General features: G+C 45.9%; 2 protein-coding genes across 3 annotated transcripts in view; one reads left to right on the forward strand and one right to left on the reverse strand.

Moving 5' to 3' along the window:
* ADAP1 (ArfGAP with dual PH domains 1) overlaps positions 1–6,111 on the forward strand; it is a 42,829-nt gene extending 36,718 nt beyond the window's left edge. The window contains exons 5-11 of the mRNA XM_057382225.1: positions 179–291; positions 389–535; positions 2,974–3,057; positions 3,712–3,774; positions 4,109–4,180; positions 4,643–4,871; positions 5,190–6,111. Of these exons, the coding sequence (XP_057238208.1) occupies positions 179–291; positions 389–535; positions 2,974–3,057; positions 3,712–3,774; positions 4,109–4,180; positions 4,643–4,871; positions 5,190–5,218 (737 nt within the window). The 3' untranslated portion in view covers positions 5,219–6,111. The remainder of the gene's footprint in view (positions 1–178; positions 292–388; positions 536–2,973; positions 3,058–3,711; positions 3,775–4,108; positions 4,181–4,642; positions 4,872–5,189) is intronic.
* A 1,673-nt stretch (positions 6,112–7,784) lies between these two features.
* On the reverse strand, positions 7,785–19,573 carry GET4 (guided entry of tail-anchored proteins factor 4). 2 transcript variants are annotated; one of them, XM_057382226.1, is made up of 9 exons: positions 19,377–19,573; positions 15,193–15,271; positions 14,693–14,774; positions 14,234–14,383; positions 12,518–12,656; positions 10,533–10,673; positions 10,373–10,448; positions 10,119–10,191; positions 7,785–9,107 (listed from the first exon to the last, which is right to left on the reverse strand). In XM_057382226.1, exons 1-9 carry the CDS (start codon positions 19,532–19,534, stop codon positions 9,019–9,021), a joined length of 987 nt encoding a protein of 328 aa, XP_057238209.1. In that variant the 5' UTR covers positions 19,535–19,573; the 3' UTR covers positions 7,785–9,018. The 2 variants fall into 2 exon arrangements, with proteins under 2 accessions (XP_057238209.1, XP_057238210.1); XM_057382227.1 differs by lacking the exon at positions 19,377–19,573 and adding an exon at positions 17,799–18,433.
* Between the last annotated feature and the right edge of the window lie 328 nt (positions 19,574–19,901).

Below are 19,901 nucleotides of genomic sequence, written 5' to 3' on the forward strand. Positions count from 1 at the left end.
GGGAGAACTCTCCCAAGATGGATGGGTGGGTCAGAGAAAAAATTTCAGCCCTGTCATTGCTCTGATGTGTCCACTTTGGTTTGCTTTGTCCTGAAGTCAGTTCTTTTCTTTACCCTGACTCTCTCTTTTTAAACACAGCCCTTTATCCCTGGCTCTCAGTCATTCCTTTCTGCTGCAGGCTACCGAGAAGGATTCCTGTGGAAGAGAGGACGCGACAATGGGCAATTCTTGAGCCGAAAATTTGTGTTATCAGAGAGGGAAGGTGCTCTGAAGTACTTCAACAAAAACGATGTGAGTACCTGGGGTTGCTGTTTTTCTGAGCARGCGAACTGCTTTGTGGTCTGAAAGCCAATTCTCAGGGTTTTGCTCACTCAGCCGTGTTTTCCAGGCAAAAGAACCCAAAGCGATCATGAAGATCGAGCACCTGAACGCCACTTTCCAGCCCTCCAAAATCGGGAACCCCCACGGGCTGCAGATCACCTACCTGAAGGACAACAGCACGAGGAACATCTTTGTGTACCACGAAGATGGCAAGGTGAGGCTGGGGAGGGATGGGGAAGGTTTGGGGTTGTGTTTCTGGGACCCAGCTGGGATTGCTGCAGGGTGAAAGGATTGGGGTACAGGATCCACAATCAGCTTTGAGGGTGTTGGTTGTGTCCTTCCAATCACAAAGGTGGCAGACTGTGTATTCTGAGTGATGAGATACAAATGGAAGGGTTTGGTGCTCTTCTCTTGCTGCTCAAGAGGGTTTTTCAAGGCAGGTTCCTCAGTGCCAGGGAAGGAGCAATGAGAGATCAAAGACTCAGTCCAAAGACTTGCAAAAGGGGACAAACTGGGATGTAGGAGAATCAGAGAACTGTTGTTGTTCTGCCTGTCTCATACTTGATAAAATGCAAATATTCATGTTTGTATTGAAACAAATCCCCTTGCTCGGGTGCCTCTGAAGGGAGGAGTGAAGGAGAGGCCCCATGGCTTTGGGGTGGTTGTTTGTGGGTCCCTGCTCCCAAAATTCCCCTCCACACCCAGTACTTGTCACCAGGTGCTCTTTTAGCATGGCAGTGTCATTCCAGCCACCCCCAGTTTACACCAGAGCAACCAGCAGCAGCTCTTTGCTGGGAGCACTGCAGCCCCTGTGGTGTCAGTGACTGTGGTTTGGTGGTTTGCTGAGCCAGGCTCTGGGGGATGCAGTCAGGGCTAAGCTGGGCTGTGGAGGATGCAGTCAGGGCTAAGCTGGGCTCTGGAGGATGCAGTCAGGGCTAAGCTGGGCTGTGGAGGATGCAGTCAGCCTGAGCTGGGCTTTGGCTTTCAGCTGCTGAGGTTTCTGCTGGGGCTGCTGAAGGAGCAGCCTCGCCGGTCCCATGCAGGGGCAGGATGTGCTCTGATGAAATCTGATGATAATGRCCCAGCTGGATTTCTCTCAACTTCCCTGAAATCTCTCTGGCCCCTTGGCTGCACGAGGGCTGCAAGAAGATGAACCCCACTGGGGTGAATTCCATCCCAGTTTGGGATTGGAGGCCGCCCCAGGGCTCACCTGTGCTCTCTGCTCCCTCTGTGCTCCCCCAGCAGCCCCAGTGTGTCCTCCTGCACCCCAAAGGTGCTGCTTCTCCCTGATCTGAAGTTGTGGAGCCTGATTTAGGCTCCTGTCTAACATTTCACAGAATCACAGAATGGATTGGGTTGGAAAGGACCTTAAAGCTCATCCAGTGCCACCCTTGCCATGGGCACCTTCCACTATTCCAGGGTGCTCCAATCCCTCTCCAGCCTGGCCCTGGGCACTGCCAGGGATCCAGGGGCAGCCACAGCTTCTCTGGGCACCCTGTGCCAGGGCCTCCCCACTCTCATAGGGAAGAATTTGGTCAAACTTCATTTGTGGCAATGGATTATCAAYAGTCCAGGAAGCAATTTACTGCTGGAAGTCAGTGAGGGTTTCAGCTTCTGCTTTTCTGCAGGGTGAAACCCTACCTCACATCCTGATCACAGAGAAGACCCACAGGTAAATAAATTAATAAACAAATAAATATGTATATAACCACCCAGTTGGTGGCTGTATGAGATACCAACATTTTAGCAGTTTATTGTTCATTATCTCCAGCTTGGTTTTGACTTCAGGAGGGAATTCCTCTTGCTGATGCTCTTTGTGATGCTCTCTGGGGTCTCCTCAGCTGCTTAGGGTAGGAAAGCAAGTGATAAGTGAGTGAAACCTCAGAAAGTAGGTCAGAGTTTTCCAGAACATTRTTTGTCCTGTTATGTTTTGGGTTTTTTCCTTTCAGCTTGAAGGAGCTTAACAAACCAAAGCAAAAATTTTTCATTTTTGAGGGTGGCTATTTGCCACATTAGATCATTTTTGATGTAACCTYGGTTTAACTCTTTAAAACTGGATTTCAAAAATTTCACATGTGAGCCTTTCCCCCAATCCTCACCATTTTAAAAGCATAAAAAATTTAGATCTTAAAGAAGGCCAACTTCTCCTTTGATATGGTCTTTCCTACACTGCAGCGACCTCACCTGAAGGGGTGGACAGTGCTTATTTTAGGATTAAGTCTGGCTCATTGGACATGTCCCTGATCTGATGGGTGAAACTTCACATGTATTAATGACAGCAGGACAGCTCAGCATCCCCTCCCTGTGCTCACCATCCCTCTCTCCTCAGCCAGCACAAGCCAAGCTGTGTTTATAGGGTCAGCTGGATATTTTAAACGCTCATTTGGGGCTGGTTTTGCCAGCTCAGGGCTGTGTTTAACCCCTTCCCTCTGCAGAAAGCCCTCGGTGCTGACTGTAAGCTGCAGAGCTCTGAACACAGCCCGGAATGTTCCCCATCCTTCACTGTGTGCTGTGTTCTGTGGTTTTTAGGATTTCTGCTGTGCTGTGCCCTGCCCCTGGGGCTGGAGTGATGGGAGAGATGAAATGCAGCAGGATCAGGTTGTTTTGTGTGCAGGCTGTGCTCCTCACTCTGCTTTTCCTCCTCATTACCAGGAAATCGTGGATTGGTTCAACGCCATCCGGGCAGCACGTTTCCATTATTTACAAGTGGCATTCCCTGGAGCCAGTGACTCTGATGTGAGTGTTCCTGCACTATTGGTTGGGGTTTTTTTGGTTTYTTTTTCCCTTTTCACTCATTTTTAGCATCTTGYTAACAAGCTGGAAGGCTTGGGGAGTGCTCCATCCTTCTGAGCTCTGTGCTATGACCAGGCTGGGATGGTTGTGGTGGGATTTGGAGCCCGTGGGGTCAWTCTGGCACTGCCAYRCYRAAAAWCCCAGGGATCACCTCCAGCAACCAYAAAAGCCAAAATGAGGGCTGGAAGGCAGGAAAGACGAGGGGCAGAAGGGTGTCAGTGCCATTCCTGACTCCTTCTCTGCATGTCAGTGCAGCCTGGATTATAAATTTATTTTTTTACCTGTGCTTTCCGGGGCTGGAGCTGCTGATTGTGTTAGCCYTGGCTGATGCCATTGCTGTGGCTGTGTGAGGAACATCACTGTGCTGCTGCTGCCTGCTGATTTTTCCCCTCCCTGGCTGTGGATTCTCAAATCTAATTGCATTTCCAATTTTTACCAATTTTACCAATTATCTGGGAGGGTTCTGTAGGGTGGCTCCGTCCCTGGCTGCCCCTGCACCCCAAAGGACCTCAGGACATTCTCTGGGTTTTCCTTCCAGTGATCCCCATTCCCCTCAATCTCACACTGCTCTCTCTTCTGTYCCTTTGGTTGCTGCAGCTGGTGCCAAAGCTTTCTAGAAACTACCTGAAGGAAGGATACATGGAGAAAACGGGGCCAAAGGTAGGATGGGAAGCCTTTTTCAGTCCCTCCAAACACGAGTCTTGCTCTGTGTGAGCCTGGGAAGGGTTTGTGCCACCAGCAACCCAACCCTGGCCAGAGAGGCAAAGCTGTGGATGTGTTTGATGTGCTTCCCTCATGGTGGAGCAAACATTAAAAATATCCAAAACCACATCACAGCTGGCCCAGAACCTGGCTGTGGTGGCCCAGAAGCCATCTGTTCCAGCTCCCCCAGCCCATCAGGCTCCTCCAGGTGCTCTGAGACTCCTGGGCCATGCCTGGTAAAGGAGAAGCTGTGCTGTTCCAGTGTGTAATGCAGTGTTTTTTATCTCTTCAGCAAACAGAGGGATTCAAGAAGCGATGGTTCACCATGGATGACCGACGGCTCATGTATTTCAAAGATCCCCTGGTAAGGTGGAGGTTCTGCTGGCAATTATCTGCACTACTACTACTAATTATAATAGCACTAATAATTACAGCAATGATCTGCAGTGCATTCAGGCTGGTGGGAGCACCAAGAGGGTGTCCAGCATGCAGTTGCTCCATGCTTGAACACCAAAAACTCTTTAGAAACCCTGCCCATCAGACATTGTGCATCTGAATTTTGCTCCTTGGTGTTGGTGCTGTGCTGTGGGTGCCCCTGGGGCTGAGCAGGGCTTTGGGGTGGCTGTTGGGGTTTGGCTGTTGGGGTTTGGCTGTTGGGGTTTGGCTGTTGGGGTTTGGCTGTGGGGTTTGGCTGGTGGGGTTTGGCTGGTGGGGTTTGGCTGTGGGGTTTGGCTGTGGGGTTTGGCTGTGGGGTTTGGCTGGTGGGGCTTGGCTGGTGGGGATGCTGAGCTCCCTTCACACTCACCCCTCCTCTGCTGTCTCCTAGGATGCCTTTGCTAGAGGGGAAGTTTTTATTGGGAGCAAGGAAAACAGCTACAAGGTGCTGGAAGGGCTCCCACCATCCACGCAGGGGAACCACTGGCAGCACGGGATCACCATCGTCACCCCGGACCGCAAATTCCTCTTTGCCTGCGAGACGGAGGATGACCAACTGGAGTGGATCACCACATTTCAGAAAGTCATCAGCAGGCCCATGCTGCCTCAGGAATATGCAGGTGGGTTCCCCGGGGGCTGGCTGGCATGATGGGATGGCTGCAGGGGGTGCAGGATGCTGCTCTGTCCCTCCTGTGCCATGTGGTGGGGCAGCCCTTCACTGCCCTGGGGTGCAAAGGTGGGTTCAGCAGAGAGGAGGAAGAGGATGATGTCCTTCACTCTTCACTGCCTTCATCCTGCTATAAGGATCAATTATATGGTTATGAGGATAACTGGAGTCAGCAAGGACTGCTGTCAGGGTGGGCTTGGGCCAGGCTGTGTCCACCTGTCAGTGCTTGTCCTGCTTTAACTTTTATTTTCTCTGTTTTTTTCCCTTTCAGTGGAAGCCCATTTCAAACATAAACCTTAGCTGGGACTGTCTGGCCAGACCTGAGGAGCGAGCTTCTGTTTACAACACAACGTGGTTTTATTTGAAATGTTAAAGATAATTAATAATAACAGTAATAATAATAACAATAATAATACTTCCCTTTCCCCTCATCATTCACTCGATCATGTCGGAAGGGCGGCAGTGGAACGTCGGAGAAGATCCTGATCCAACTTGAAATTCAGCTCTGTGGGATGGGACAGGTGGCCCTGCCACCCCATTGGAAGGGTGGAAGGGGTGTCCCAGTTGGATTCACCAGGATGGCAGAGACTGTTGGTGGCACATCCCAGGGGCACATGGACTTTTTCCCCTGCACAGGTCCCTGSGTGCTGAGCTGAGCCTCCCTGAACTTCCAGCCAGCTGCCAGCCCTTTCCAGGGGGCTGTGAGTCCCCAGAGGTGACATCCTGTGGGATGGAAACAGCCTGGAAAAACATGGAATTGGTGCTGTGAAGAACAGCTGAGCCTGCCATGGCACCAGGGAAATGATCACTGAATGATGTCCCTGGGGAGCGTGGTGATGCTGGACCTGGAGAGGGTCAAAYGGGATTTAGAAACACAGCAAATGGGCATCATCAGCCTCCACACTGCTTAGGGAGGAGGAGGCTGCAAGGGAGACACCAACCGGAGGTGATGCTGGGGAAGCAGAGCTTTGGGGGCCAGGCTCCCTGGGTCACCCCTGTYCCATGGTCTGGGGGGCTCTGCCCCATTTGGGGAGCCCAGGATGGGGCTGGGGGTTGAGCTTTATGTGCAGTTTTSCTGACAGGCACCATCAAAGCCTGTCCCTGCTCATTCCCAGCAGGCACATCCCTTCTTCAGACTTGGTGGTTGCACTTTTTTCCCCCCAATAATTCTTTTTTTTTTTTTTTGTTTTTTTTTTTTTTGCTGCAAAAAAAAAAAAAAAAAAAAACCTTAAAAAAAAAAATCGCTGCTTGAAGTGACGTTTCAGCGCGGTGTTGAGCACTGTAATTCCTGCAGTCAGGGCAGGCGGGCTGGGACCTGCACACCAGGTGCTGGATTTTTACCCAAAAATGCGATTTCTGGCGTTCCCTGAAGGCCCAGCCCCAGCCACGGACCTGCCCGACGCGTTTCTTAGGTTGGTTGTGTATCTGAGAGCATCTCATCGGCTGTGTGCATTCGTTCTGTCACTGGTAAGACAACTGTGGTACTAAATGTCATTTGAAACAATAAATTATTATTATGTCAGAGCCGTGGCCGTGTGGTGCTGGGGCAGGGGAGGGAGGTGGGGTTAAAAWGGAAATGAGGACACCCCCAAAACCATCTGCCCCACCCTGACATTCAATGTGTATTATTTTATATATTATTTGTGTATATGTGTGTATTATAGAGTGTATGTTCTCTRTATTTTCTCTGTAATATTCTTTATKGAGTGTATATTGTGTAATGCACACACATACACAAAGGATAGCTGGTTCTTAGGAATRTAGAAATAATCTTTATGGAAGGGTTGTTGATTATCACAGCCAGAATAATATATAAAACATGTGTGTATGTATGAGGTGTTCATATRCACACATTCATGTATAGATGTAGCACTCAGACATATTCCATTTACAAATATATAAATGTATTTAATACACCTGTATGTGTATCGAGACATTTTTATACTTTGTTTTATAAAATATGTGATTATATATTATATACACATGTGCATGCTTTATATAATTCATAAATATGTTTATAAATTTAAGGTGGATATATTGCATACAAACGTACATATAGCCACATGCACATGTGTATGTATAACTGTAATTATATATTTAACTTATATTTAAAATATTTATGTCACTCATGCTTACTTACCAAACCCAGGCATGGCAGAAGCAGGGAGAGGGCAGACTGGACTCGTTTGTGTTTATAGGTAGCTGTAAAAATTGTTTTGTGTGCATGTATAATTAAGTATAATATAAAAATATTATAAATTATATGCCGTAGAAGTATATAATTATTATCTACACAAAAGGCTGTTTATAKGTGTGTGTATACATGTATTTTAAATTCCTGGGTATATATTTTACACACACACACACATCTCTGTATCTCCTGTTGTAATTATTGAAAATCTCTTTTCCATATCCACCCGTGGGTGCCCCAGCCATGGTTTTGGGGTCAGGGCTCGCTCTTGGGGTGCTGCAGGCACAGCTGAGGCAAACACAACCTCCTAATGCATACAGGACACAGGAGGGGACGTGCTGGACCTGTGGACACCAGAGAGGCACGTTCCTGGCAGCCAAAAGCAATTAAATAATGTGGTTCTAAACCTCTGCCCAGATCCCAATTAATGATTAAATGTCTACAGCACCATCCTGTATAGGGAGCTCTTCCTTCCACCTGCTGACGAAGCAAAGCAACTCCCATCTGCTCCAGAAATTCCAGTRTTCCACTCGAATTTTACTGCACAGAGGTGAAACTGCAGCACTGAGGGCTGGATGATCCACAGTCAAATGCAGAGTGAAAAAAAATAGCAAACAGAGCTTTTTTCCCAAGCTCTGCTTGGGAAACTTTTAAAAAGCAGCAGTATCGCACATCCTGGTATAAAGTGTTTATTTGAGACTTCACAATTAACACAAAGTCTTCCTGTCAATGCCTTTTTTTTTTCATACAGTCAATAAATTTGTATTAATCCCTCCCCCATGCATGACTGCTGTTTATTAATCTAAGCCTTTTTATTTTCATCATGAAAAAATAAAGCGTTTCCCCACCCTTTCACCTGTTCCCTGTACCAGACTGTGCTGCATTACAGAGGAGATGGAGAATGGCTATGCCTACTGCTGGGGGTGAAGTTACTCCATTATTTATTGATTTATTCTTTTTTTTTAACAGAAAGTGTTAAATGAATCAATCACCCAAGAAAAATAAATATATCATGAAGAACCAGAAGCTCTGCAGTATCCCTTTTCTTGCCATCCAGCCCGGTTTAAACACAGAACTCTGCTCCACTCAGCAAGGCTGCCCAGCTGGGAACTTACACTGGCAAAATCTCTTCCAAAATAGAGCCACAARCCACAGGAGGTATTTTAAATGCCAAATTTTTATACCTAGGCAAGACAGATCCACCTGGAAGCCAATTACCTGCGTTCCACTGATGGGCTTTTACTCAAGAGCRATTCAACCTTGTGCTTTTCAGGAAATAACAGCTAAAGCCACGCGTGGGCTCAGCCAGAGCCTGGCTGGGGATGGGGAAGGCAGGATCGAGGGTGTGCATGTTACTCGTGGCAGTGGAAGTGAGTTCTTGTATCAATGTCTCTCGGGTGTGCATCTCAAATGATGCTGCTCAGCTCGTCTCGCAGTACTTTTGGCACCAGCCTCGCACATCAATTATTCAACTGCTCCCCCTGCCTTTGGAGATGTTCCTCGGAATGGGGCAGAGGGCAAGGAGGCTTTGTCAGGACAGAGACGGAATTGGGTAGGCCATAAAGGACAAGCCCCATGTTTATGCTTTATTGAATGACTGTGCAAAAGGGAATACTGCATCAGAAACCGCAGACTATGTTTAATCAGTCCCCAGCCGCTGGATCAGAAACCCACTAACAACTGCTCCCATTGGTTCGTTTGGCTACTTTTTGTTGGTTTCTTTCTTTTTTTTTTTGTTTTTTTTTACATAAATAATATAGACCGACAGTATAAACATTTCAGCAACCATTTCTAAAAGACCAGAGGAGCCCTTTTAGGAGCCAAGAAACAACTGCAGGATTCAAATTCCAAAAGTGTCTTTGGAGTCATCGAATCATCAGATTTACACGGCACCCAATGACAACAACATTCAGTCGAGCTCGATAGGACTGCTGTCTTCCTGACCATCTTCTGTGTCATCATCTTCCCCAGTTCCCATCAGACTGTTTAAAAGATTTCCTAGAATAAAAYACAGGACAGTCAAAATCATTTGTTTTAAAATCTCAGCTCAAAAACTTGTAACTAATCTTCCATCCTGCAGATTTCTGTAACAAAAACCCCAAGAGTTTGGAAGTAAAAGAGTCTCAGCAAGACCTCAGTAATCCCACACTGGTTTCCATGAAGAATATTGATTTGGGAAGCTGTATACTCTTAGCTGTACACTGATACTGTTCCTTTTCTAAGAATACACTGGAAACACCTAAAGTCACATATTTATGTGCTACAGTTGCATCCTGAGAGGGGAAAAAAAAACCTAACCAAAAGAGGAAAAACACTCCTCCAGCAGTGAAACTCTCAAAAGGCAGCCACAGTCTGCATCATGCTGTAAAAAAACTAACTTGAAATTCACAGGCATCCATTTAAAGGTGCCTGAATTGCTGAAAAGCAAATTACAAGTGGGAAAAACATGATGTTCATGTTTTTCATCAAACTTTGGGTGTAAGTGAATTGACATTTGTTCATTAATCATCAATCAATTTACAAAGAAGCTTAGCTCTCAAGCAAAACATTAAACTCAAATTATATTTTATTCAAGAGCCAGGAAAGGAGGGTGGAATTTCTCTGTTCCATTTCAGYTATTGTAGAAGGGCAGTATTAATTTCAGAACCTTCTCTTTGGGCAYATTCATGTTATATTAGCACTGATTAGATCCTTACCAGACTTGACTTAAAAACTGGCCACTGAAGTCTGAGGAAATGAAGCCTTAACACCACTGAGATTCTTCTTTCCATTAGGAAGTGATACCTTAATCTCCAAAATTAACCACGAAAGTCTTTTTAGTGCTTCTGCCCTTCTCAAAGATGAAAGATCTACAAACTCCCCCAAACTACTTTTACATGCAACTCATTCRTCTTGTGTTCTACAGCAGGGGCTGTTTCTACAGGCTACGAAAAGAATTCTAAATTCATCAGAATGGATTATTTGTTTCCAGCACAGATGTTTTACCCAAGTCACTGATCAGACTCTTACCTAGCAATCCCCCGTAGGACGAGGTCTGCTTGGGCGGAACTCCGAAGAAAAGCTGTCCTATTCTATCTAGGTACTGCAAGGACACAAGATAAAAAAAATATGTCAATTATTTCATTTATAAATGGAAATAATATGGGCAGAAATCACCCACACAAGGTAAATCACCAGCTCCTATGTACAAGTCACAAAGCTGGARACAATCAGCCATTATTTCACTAATTCAGTGGGTTAAATCCTGTTTATGAGTAACTCACCTCATTATACATGGGATCTCTTTTCAGTGAAGGTTGATACTGTTCACACAATACTGTAAATACTGTTAGTTTTCCTCTAGAAAGGAAACAACCAAAAATGTAATCTCAGTTAACAACTGAAAAGAAAACCAAGAACAACATGACAGAAATCAGACTGTACCCATCAACTGCCAACAACAGAAACCAGATGAAGTTTAGCAGTGGTTGCACAAAGGGTGGACCCTTCTCTATTGAAGGATGTTTCTGTGTGTATGTCGTAAAAACAACTGATGCGCTGGTTTTATTTTTCAAGCAGAGAAATCTGAAAAAGGAAAGAGAACRGGGCAAGTTAAAAACAAAAGGCAGAGAAATGGTTTCACTTGCAGAAAGAAAAATGGAAGCCAAAAGCTCAACAATCTACTTCATTTGTGCACAGAGGCCATCTCAGGCTTGAACTGATGGCAAAACCCAAATGGCACARATGTACATCTTTGGGGCTGGCCTGGCCATCAGCTGAGGAAGGGGAAAATCATTGCTAGAACACATGGTGGAATAGGCAGGTTGGGAGGGAAAACAGACATTAAATATTCATAGAATGAATTTAACCAGGATCTAAGCAGATTGTACACAGGACGGTTACCAAAAGAGAGCATCAATTTAACCAAAATGTGGAAGGAATGGCTATTCTGTAATTCACATTAAACATATCTGCATCTACTGGTTTACTCTGCTGAGTTAAAAGTGAATTAAAGACCCCTTCATCCCCAAACACAACTCCTTTTAGTACGTATCTGTCAGTATTTGTTGACTCCTCTGTAATTCTATTCCACTTCAACAGAATGTGGCATTAGGACCAGCTTGACACACATGCCTAAAAGTCTCATAATAAAGCTGTACTTGGAGCTCCCGAGCCATTTGTCCCCAGCAGATCGATTCCCCAAACAGATCAAACCCTTGTTCAGGTCCAGTTAATTTAACTGGCAATCTCTGTAAGTCCCATTGGCCTAATGAGCCTTTAACTGGGACAAACACTGTCACCAAGCAGTAGAAAGACTGCCACGAGCCATCTCATTTTGGATGGCAGGCTGGCCTCTAACTCTGCACCCTCACATGTGCAAGGGCTTGGGGCTCTTTTGCTTCACTGCTAGCAAGGAACTGCAATTATTCTCATTAGAGTTGAAACTGCTGTGTGAGAGGATTTAGCACAGTATYTGACATATAGGCCAGTAAAAGATGCAGTAGAAGTGCTGTATGAACACTGAAAAAAATAATCTCTTGCTTTTAACTTCTTCACAGAATCTCTCCCCCTCCAGAACAAAGCACCATAAAATTGTCTAAGAGTCCTGCATATACTGGATTTCCATAAAGGATTTGCTGCTGCTCAAAATCACAGCAATCTATAGCAACCAGCTATGGAAAGCAGGACAAATCTGACATGACAGCTCACTGCTGCCAAAAGAGAGACAAACTTGCTCTCACCTCCTCCCTCTCCCCCAACACCTACTCTCTCCCTGACTCCCTGCCACACAGTCCTGTCTCCACCTCCTCCTCAGCCTCCTCCATGAGCTGCTTTCCCTGACTGAAGAAAACCATCAGCTGATTAAACACAGTAAAATTGGCTTTGTCAACCTTCATTCTACATCAGCTCTGCAAAAGCACATAATAGCTTGCATTCCYACCTCCTACTAAATAAATGCCTCAAATGAGAGCCAGCAGCAACTCTGTCACAGTGAGAGCCATCAAATTGCTGCTCACAGACCAGGCTGACCATGCCAAGYTGTGTTAGGACCTGAGTGAGAGCAAACACTATGCTAAGGGTAAATRTAGGGCCTACATGGGTCTGGTCTTTGTAAGAATATATAGATAAGCCCTAACGAGACATAAAGTAGTGTTAACAAAGCTAAGAATTGTGCTTTCAGGGTTAAACAGATTATATTCATTCTTCAGGCAGTTAACATAATTTCAGGTTTTGACCTTAATATGTTTTGGGTTTTTTTTTTCTACCCAGTCTAACGAACTTAACACATCAGTTTTCTGATGGTTTTCTCCTGTTGTTGTTCTGACCAATTTCACAGTTCCTTTTGCAAAGGCTGTGTGGTTAAATTAGACWGGTCCCACACATAATATCATCTCAGCAAAATGCTTTAAAAGAAGTTTAACACCTACTGTAGTACTGCCTGAGCTACAAACATGTCCACCTCACTGCGGTATCCACGGGATGAGGAGTATTCCACCAGCATATTTGCACAGCCCTCACCATCTGTGGAGTGCAAGAAGTGATATCGAGATTCACTATAGTTTTGCTCTAGAAAAAGAAAGAGAAAAAAGATTTTAAGAAATTGGTTCAGCATACCTGAATGTAAAAACAAAATTTATTGGGCTTCTGCTTTATAAGCTGGTAAAAGAACAAGAGTTATATAAACAAGACAGCTTGTAAAAAGTCTGTAAGTTACAATTTATAAAGGGAGATAATAATAAATTGTATCCCAAATACATTGGAAGRACTGCTATTAAATACAGTTTACTCAATTACAGCTACCACTGGCTTGAACTTTGGTAATCTTATTTTATCCAACTGAATGCTGACATTTGATGTGCTATCATCAGTGTTGAGGACAGGAATCAAGGAATTCTATATTTGACCATGTGCACCAAGAAGTCAAATAGCACTTTCAGCGKCCTTCTTTCATTTCCTATTTTTAGCTTAGCCCACTCTTGCTATCAAAATTAAAATCACTTCCATATGCTGAACAGCACAGCAATTATACAGCAAAAACTGTGTAAGAAATGACAATGATTTGTTAGAACTTGAAGCAAAAGATCATGAAAAATCCCTGCAATGACACAACTGGGTAGCTGCTAATCTTTTGAATTTGAAAGCTTTGTTTYAAAAAACTGAGCCTTTTGTAATGAAACTCAAGAAGCTGCAGACTAAGAAATGTAGGCATTTTGTTCTTCAAGAGAACAGTGAGCAGGCGGCTACAAAATGGGGAGTTTTACTTTCAGAATGCAACTGTTTCTTATCCTAATTGTAGCAGCCTCTAACTTGAATGCTGTGAGAAAAATCCTCCCTTTCTGGCTGGCAGCATAAATCCCAAGAGAGCAGCCAGGGAACTGCCTATGGCACACAGAGAGGCTGCAGCATTGACCATTATTGGGTCAGCCTTGTTACATGAAACCACTGTCAACACTTGGCAGCTACTGAAAAATGTAAAATAAACAATCATCTTGCATAGTTATCCATGAGAAACCACAGAACTAATGGCRTGTGTTCAACTGTTCTCAATCACCTTTGTTGTGTTTTGAACACAAGACTGTAAATACTGGCTATCATCCACAATTAAAATAATTATTTAGAGCATTTTGTGCTTCTCTTACATTCCATCACAAGTGATAAAACGGCTCATAAATCAAAGGCAAGAGCATTCATTCTGAAATAACCCCATTGGCCAACTTCTCAAAAAGTACTTAATTACAGTCCAAAGACTGTTTTGGATGCCAGGTGATGTATTTCAATCTTTGTCGTGTTTATCCAGGATTTAAAAACAAAACAAAACTTGCCAACAGAACRTCTCTGCTCCCCAGCAATTTTTCTCCTAATGACAATCAAACTACCTCAATGTCTAAAGGATCAACCTGCCTTTTAGAGASAGCCTTGCAGCAGTTGTGTTTTGAATTTTGCACTAATATAGAGCTACAGACTCATTTTTTTCCTGTTAGTAACATTAAGAAGACATTAATGCAAAAATCAGATAATAGCAGAACTCAATCAATCATTTCCATTTCAGCTTCCTTAGATTATTCCCAAAGTAGATCTCTTATAACATCTTGCTTTCAACATTTTCAAAGGAAAACACAGAAAAGCCAGTTGAATTTTCTTACCTTTCCACAGGGTAATAGCTAGTAACTGATGTAGTTTTGGATGTCCAAGTTTTCCTGATCCCCCACTGGACCATTTTAGTGCTCTGGATACGAAAGCCACTCTTTCGGGAGAATTTGGATCCATTAAACTAAACAATTTAGCCAAGTTTTCTAGAAGCAATAAGATTAAAAAACATTTAGCAATAAGAAAAATAAGATCATCTGCTGCTTCTAATGCATCTATAAGATCCATTTCTAAGACAGGCAGCAGAGTTAGTTCCAAACATGCCCACAAATTCATCAGGAACCCCTTATTTTCTAATGAAATTTGCCCCAGTCCATTTCTATGGGGATGGTAACTCTGAGCCATACTGGGAATGCATCCAAAAAGGATTGCAGCTTTCAAAACCATTAACAACAGTCACTGGGAAGGGAAAGCACAACTAAATGCCATCAAACCAAGAGCAGAGGTCRCCTCACCTAAAAGATCTTCTGCTACTTTTGCATCCGATTTCTCCAAAGACTCCAAAACCAGCATGGACAGATCAGCAGCACTGTTTTGCTACAAAACACACAGATACTGGCAGTGATGAATGGMTCAGGACATAAAAAGAAACATCAAGCAGAATCTTGGCAGCAGCAGGTTTAATGCTTTTATCAACATCTACAGTTAGGGCACARCATCAAGTCTCAGCCTTCCTGATAAAAAAATTATAGTAATTTGATGGCATCAAAGAGAAGCCTCCAGGAAAGCAGAACACAGGCATTGTTTGGATGCTCACAAGCACTCYTGCTGCATGTTCCAGCTTGGCATAATCCTTCTTTGTGGAGAAGGGCTCAACAAAGAGATAAAACAAAAGATTACAATGCAATTATCCCAAACATTTACCACTGAGAACTCACCATTCATCTCTCAACATCTTGGGAGTAACAACCCTCTGCCCCCACCCCAAATCACACACATTAAACCAGTGACTTACCTGGTTATGACTGAAGAACAGTAAAGCCCCTGAATACATTAGTTCTCTTGCTTCTGCATGTTTTCCTTGTGACATATACCTGAAAACAATACCAAAGCCATGATAAAAATTACCACTAAGTTAGTTGCGTATGCTAGAAGTTACTAATATTTAAAGGATTAAAAGATTGCTCAAATTTAAAATACTGATAACAAGGGATTTAGTTTTGAATCAGGYTAGTTTCAATAATGATGTAGCCTGAACTGCAATTTATTTTCTGCTCCAGACCTGATGGAATAAAACAAAGAATATAAGAATGAAAATGGAGAGCTACAAAACTGATTGGGGCTGGAAGAAAGGAAAGGGAATAAACCCTGGATTTCATCTGAGCAAAAGATACCAATGCACTAAGCCTCTACCAAAGGCATCCCAGTGAAAAAGTTTTTGGAATACCTCCTGGAGAGCTCAGTGGTCTAAGTCAGACCACTACAACTCTGCCAGGGGACATCAGCCCCTCTTAGTCCTGTGCTGAGCCAAAGGAGCTCGTCTCTCATGGGTTTGAGAGTAAGACAAGCACAGCCAGCAAGGCTCATCATGCAACACTTTAAAAGAAAATATAATGCTTCAAAACTTTCCTCACTWAAGAGTTAATGAAGAAATAAGGGATGAAAGAATTTGTTCCCAGTGTTACCTCAGAACCTCTAACCACAGAGCTGTGATTGCAGCCTCCTGCACATCATCACTGTCAGTAACTAYAGCTCTTGGAGAGTCACAGCTCTAGATTATAAACACTGCATTTCCCATAAAAGCAGTTTAGGTGTGGCAGAGTTTCCAAATTCCATTTCTCTTAACTGCTATTCAAAAAGCCAGTGTTCTCAGTAGCTGATTTGCTYCTATCAGCAGAGATAAGCACCAGCTCTACCCCACTGCTTCAGCACCTGCAGTGTTTGGTTTGTTCTCTGTGACACACCTGGCTGGGCTGTGTCTGTGTCTGTGTCACCCCTTTCTGTTCTCAGGAGTGTCCTGAAGCTCTAAGGATCCCCAGGCTGTTCCAAAGAGTGTCCATGGGGTTCWGGGGTGGTGGCACAGCAGGACAGCGTGGCCATGGGGACACTCAATCAGAGAGAACATCCCAAACCTCTCGWGCTGTGCCCCAGATTCCTGTCACACGTGACAGCTCTGGGGACAGGCCCTACTGGAAACATCACACAACAAACCAGGGAACAGACACTCCTCTCATCCTGCTCATCAACTCTGAGATAGCCCAAGGTCTTTTATCCAAAACAGAACTGAAATAATGCAAGCACGATGGTGGTGTTTTGGAATAATCCTCCACAGCTCAGATCTGCAATCACCATGGTAAATGCTCTGCATGTGAGTCAAATGAATCCACAGTTTTTATAGCTGGGCTCACATCCAGGTTTGCTTCAAGGAGTTGGACTCAGCATGGATCCACTTCCACAAATTTTACTTCCAGTAGATTCRCAATGTTATATGGAAGCTCTGAATCTGGGAATTATTACAGAAGATACTAAAAGATGCTGAAAACAATTTTACAGTATAAAACACATTTTAAAGAGTTGGGATTTTGCAAGGAACTTTCATTAGGAAAGTTGTTTAATAAAAATAAATATTGATGTCATTGCTGTAAATGGCATTTAGAATAAGAGATATCCTGGAACACATTATTCATACCCAAAAAATTACCTACAAGCATTAGGAAAATAGAAATGGATGAAACAAGGATGTTACACTGAAGTCTGCCTCAGTTACCAAATCATGAAGAGAGAAGAGTTCAGCCCAGGCAGCCTGTGGAGTAACAAACCCCACCAGCTCAGGTGTATTTGGGGGAGCTCAGGGTTAGGCAGGAACAGAAGTTTTCCACCTGCTCCATGGATCATGGGGGGATAATAAGTCTGCATRAGACAGGCTTATGGTAATCTTTCCTCCTCCACTTCTTCCCCTCCTCCACCCTAAAATACATCTSAGTGCATAAAACTGAGTCAGGATTTCAAGTTTAACCTCTGACAGACAAGACAAATGTTTTACAGGCCTGTGTGTTTAAAAGGAGCATGCACTAGCTATCCCAATCACATTCCAGAGCTCCCAATCCATCTTAATGTGTCTCTGAAAAAAAATGCTGATTTTTATCACATTTTACAGAGGATTGACAAGACTATCCAGACATGCAAATGCCACCCTTTTCTTTAACTGAACACTTGGATTTAAAATGGAAAAGGCAGGACCTTTGATTCCAAATGAATTCAGAGAGGCTTGAGCATGTGAGTAAATACATCCAGAAGACTGCAGGAGAAGTGACCTCCTGAGCTGAGACTCCTCACCCCACTGCAGACACCACACCACATAATCCCTACTATTAAATAGGCCAGGCTTTGTCTTAAATTTAGATTTATTCTCAAATACAATTTAAGTCTTAAGGCCTGGATGGTGCCTGGCTGATCCCATCAGAGGGGTTACAGAAGAACAAACTGATTTAAYGTGATGGTGCTGGTACACAGGGCAGGGCAGGGCAGGCTGATGGACACTGGGAGCACAAGCTGGATTATGAACACGGACTTTCCTCCCCACTTTTTTTCCATGACTGCTATTTGTCTGAGCTTACTCACATGCCTGTTCTCATCCTAGCTCAGATGAGGTCTGAGGACAGCAGTACAAGAYACAGGGAATGCAGGGTGGTGTCCAGTTTTGGACTTCTCACTTCAAGGAAGACACTGAGWGGCCAGAATGTGTCCAGAACACGAGTCTGGACAGCTGAGGGAGCTGGAGTTTGGACAAAAGGAGGCTTGGGGAACCCTTCTCTCTACAACAGCTGAAAGGAGCTTGGAGCCAGGTGYTCTTTTCCCAGGCAATCAATGACAAGATGAGAGGAAATGGTTTTAAGCTGAGGTTCAGGTTTGAAATTGGGAGAAATTTCTTCACAGAAAGRATGGTCAAGCATTGGARCTGGGCCCAGCTGCCCAGGGAAGAGGTGGAGTCACATTCCCTAGAAGGGCTCAACAATATACCAGATGTGGCACCGAGTGCCACTGTCCACTGACAGGTGGGGATAAGCCAAAAATTGGACCTGAGGACCTCAGAGCTCTTTTTTGTGAAGCCAATTTTTGGTCCCATCCCTTCCCAACAGAGCCACAAGCAAACAAAGCTGGGAGCAACTGAGGAAGCCTCTAGAATTAACACATTATTCGGTGCACCTGCAAGCAAGGCTGTGCATTTTAAACTCTGCTGAGACAAAAGGTGACACCTGCAAGTTGCAGTGAATGCGAAAAATGAAGGCTAAAAAACCCTCCACAATTTTCTTATGACAAGAAACAGCAGTAACATTTCTGAACAAATGCCCAGGCCTGCTTTACTTAGTCACTGTCACCAACACTACACCAGTGGAATTTATTCCAAAAAGCTCCTCCGAGCAGGCGATTCTGACCACCCTGAGAGCTGCCCCTTGGCGACYGTGCCGTGTAACAAAGTAGCCCCGTGTCACGGCCGAGCAACAATCAACCTTCAAACCCTGAAAACCGACACTGCGCGGCCCCCTGACATCCACACCGAGCTGGCACAGCCCCGCCTGAGCACGGCTCAGCTCCGGGATGGGCCCGGTAACCGGGTGAGGCCGATTCGAGCACCAGGGGACACCCAGGGGACACCCAGGGGACACCCCGAGCCCGTCCCGCCGGGCGGAGGGCCTCACTCGGTCTCCCCGGAACGCGGGGCCACCGAGAGCCGTTTGGGGACGGGGACGCCAAATTCCGCTCTGTCCGTGACCTCTGGCAGTGTGACGCAACSCCCCCCGCGCGTCACCAGCCGGTGCCCGGGCCGGCGGGGCAGGGACCGGGCCGGGGTCGGTATAAAGCCGGGCGAGCAGGGGTTCTCGGCGCGGCCCCGAGCCCCTCAGTGAGCGAGCCGGCGGGGCTGAGGGCGGTGCCACACAGCGGCCGGGCCGCACCGATCCCGGGCCCGCCGCTCTCCGCTCCAGCCCGGGGCCCGCTCCCACCGGCGCCGCGCGCCCGCCCCACCCCACCCCGCCCCCCCGCGGGCCAATCAGAGAGCGGGGCGCGGAGATTGGCAGGAGCGGCAGCCAATGGGGAGCGGCCGTGGGCGCGGCGCGTGGCAGCGGGGGAGAGTGCGTGGGAAGGCTCTGGAAGGCCGGGCGGGGGAGGGGCGGCGCGGCGGGCCCGGCGCGGCCCTACCTGAAGAACAGCGTCCGGTACATCTGGTGCGCCTCGTAGTAGTCGCCCTTCTCGACGCTGGCGCGCAGCTTGCCCTCCACGCGCTGCACGCCGCCGCGGTTCCTGCCGCCGCCGCCTTTCGCGGCTTCCTGCTCCGCCGCCATGATCGCCGCCGCCATCAGCGCGGAGGACGGGGAGGGGAGGCGGGGGGCGGGCGCATGCGCACCGAGCTCGGGTTCCCCGCTGCCCGGCTTCCGCCCGTTCGGACGGCGGCCCGCGAGGCTCATGCCGCGCGGCTGCGCGCSGTGTGCCCGCGGGCGGGTCGCGGTAACGGCGCCTGGAGCGCAGAGCAGCACAGGGAACAGCAGAACAAGGAAAAAATAAAAAAAATCAAGGAATGGCTGATGGAGCACAGCCAGGAGTGGCTGCGGACTGCTCTGGCCAAAGAGGGAACAGGAATTAAATCAAACCCCCATTTCATACAGCTGAAAGTCATCCAGCAACGACCCAATGATCCTTTCAAATCTCCATCTGCGATCTTTACCT

This window comes from Malurus melanocephalus, unplaced genomic scaffold, assembly GCF_030028575.1.
Source record: "Malurus melanocephalus ecotype Western Australia unplaced genomic scaffold, MMel_1.1 scaffold_557, whole genome shotgun sequence".
Taxonomy (NCBI): domain Eukaryota; kingdom Metazoa; phylum Chordata; class Aves; order Passeriformes; family Maluridae; genus Malurus; species Malurus melanocephalus.

Coding starts and splice junctions, on each gene's coding strand:
- GET4 (XM_057382226.1), bottom strand. CDS start 19,534: ATGGCGGCGGCGATCATGGCGGCGGAGCAGGAAGCCGCGAAAGGCGGC. Junction 12,657..14,233: donor AGCTATTACCCTGTGGAAAG/GTAAGAAAATTC, acceptor TTCTTTTTCTAG/AGCAAAACTATAGTGAATCT. Junction 10,449..10,532: donor CTGTTGTTGGCAGTTGATGG/GTACAGTCTGAT, acceptor TTTCCTTTCTAG/AGGAAAACTAACAGTATTTA.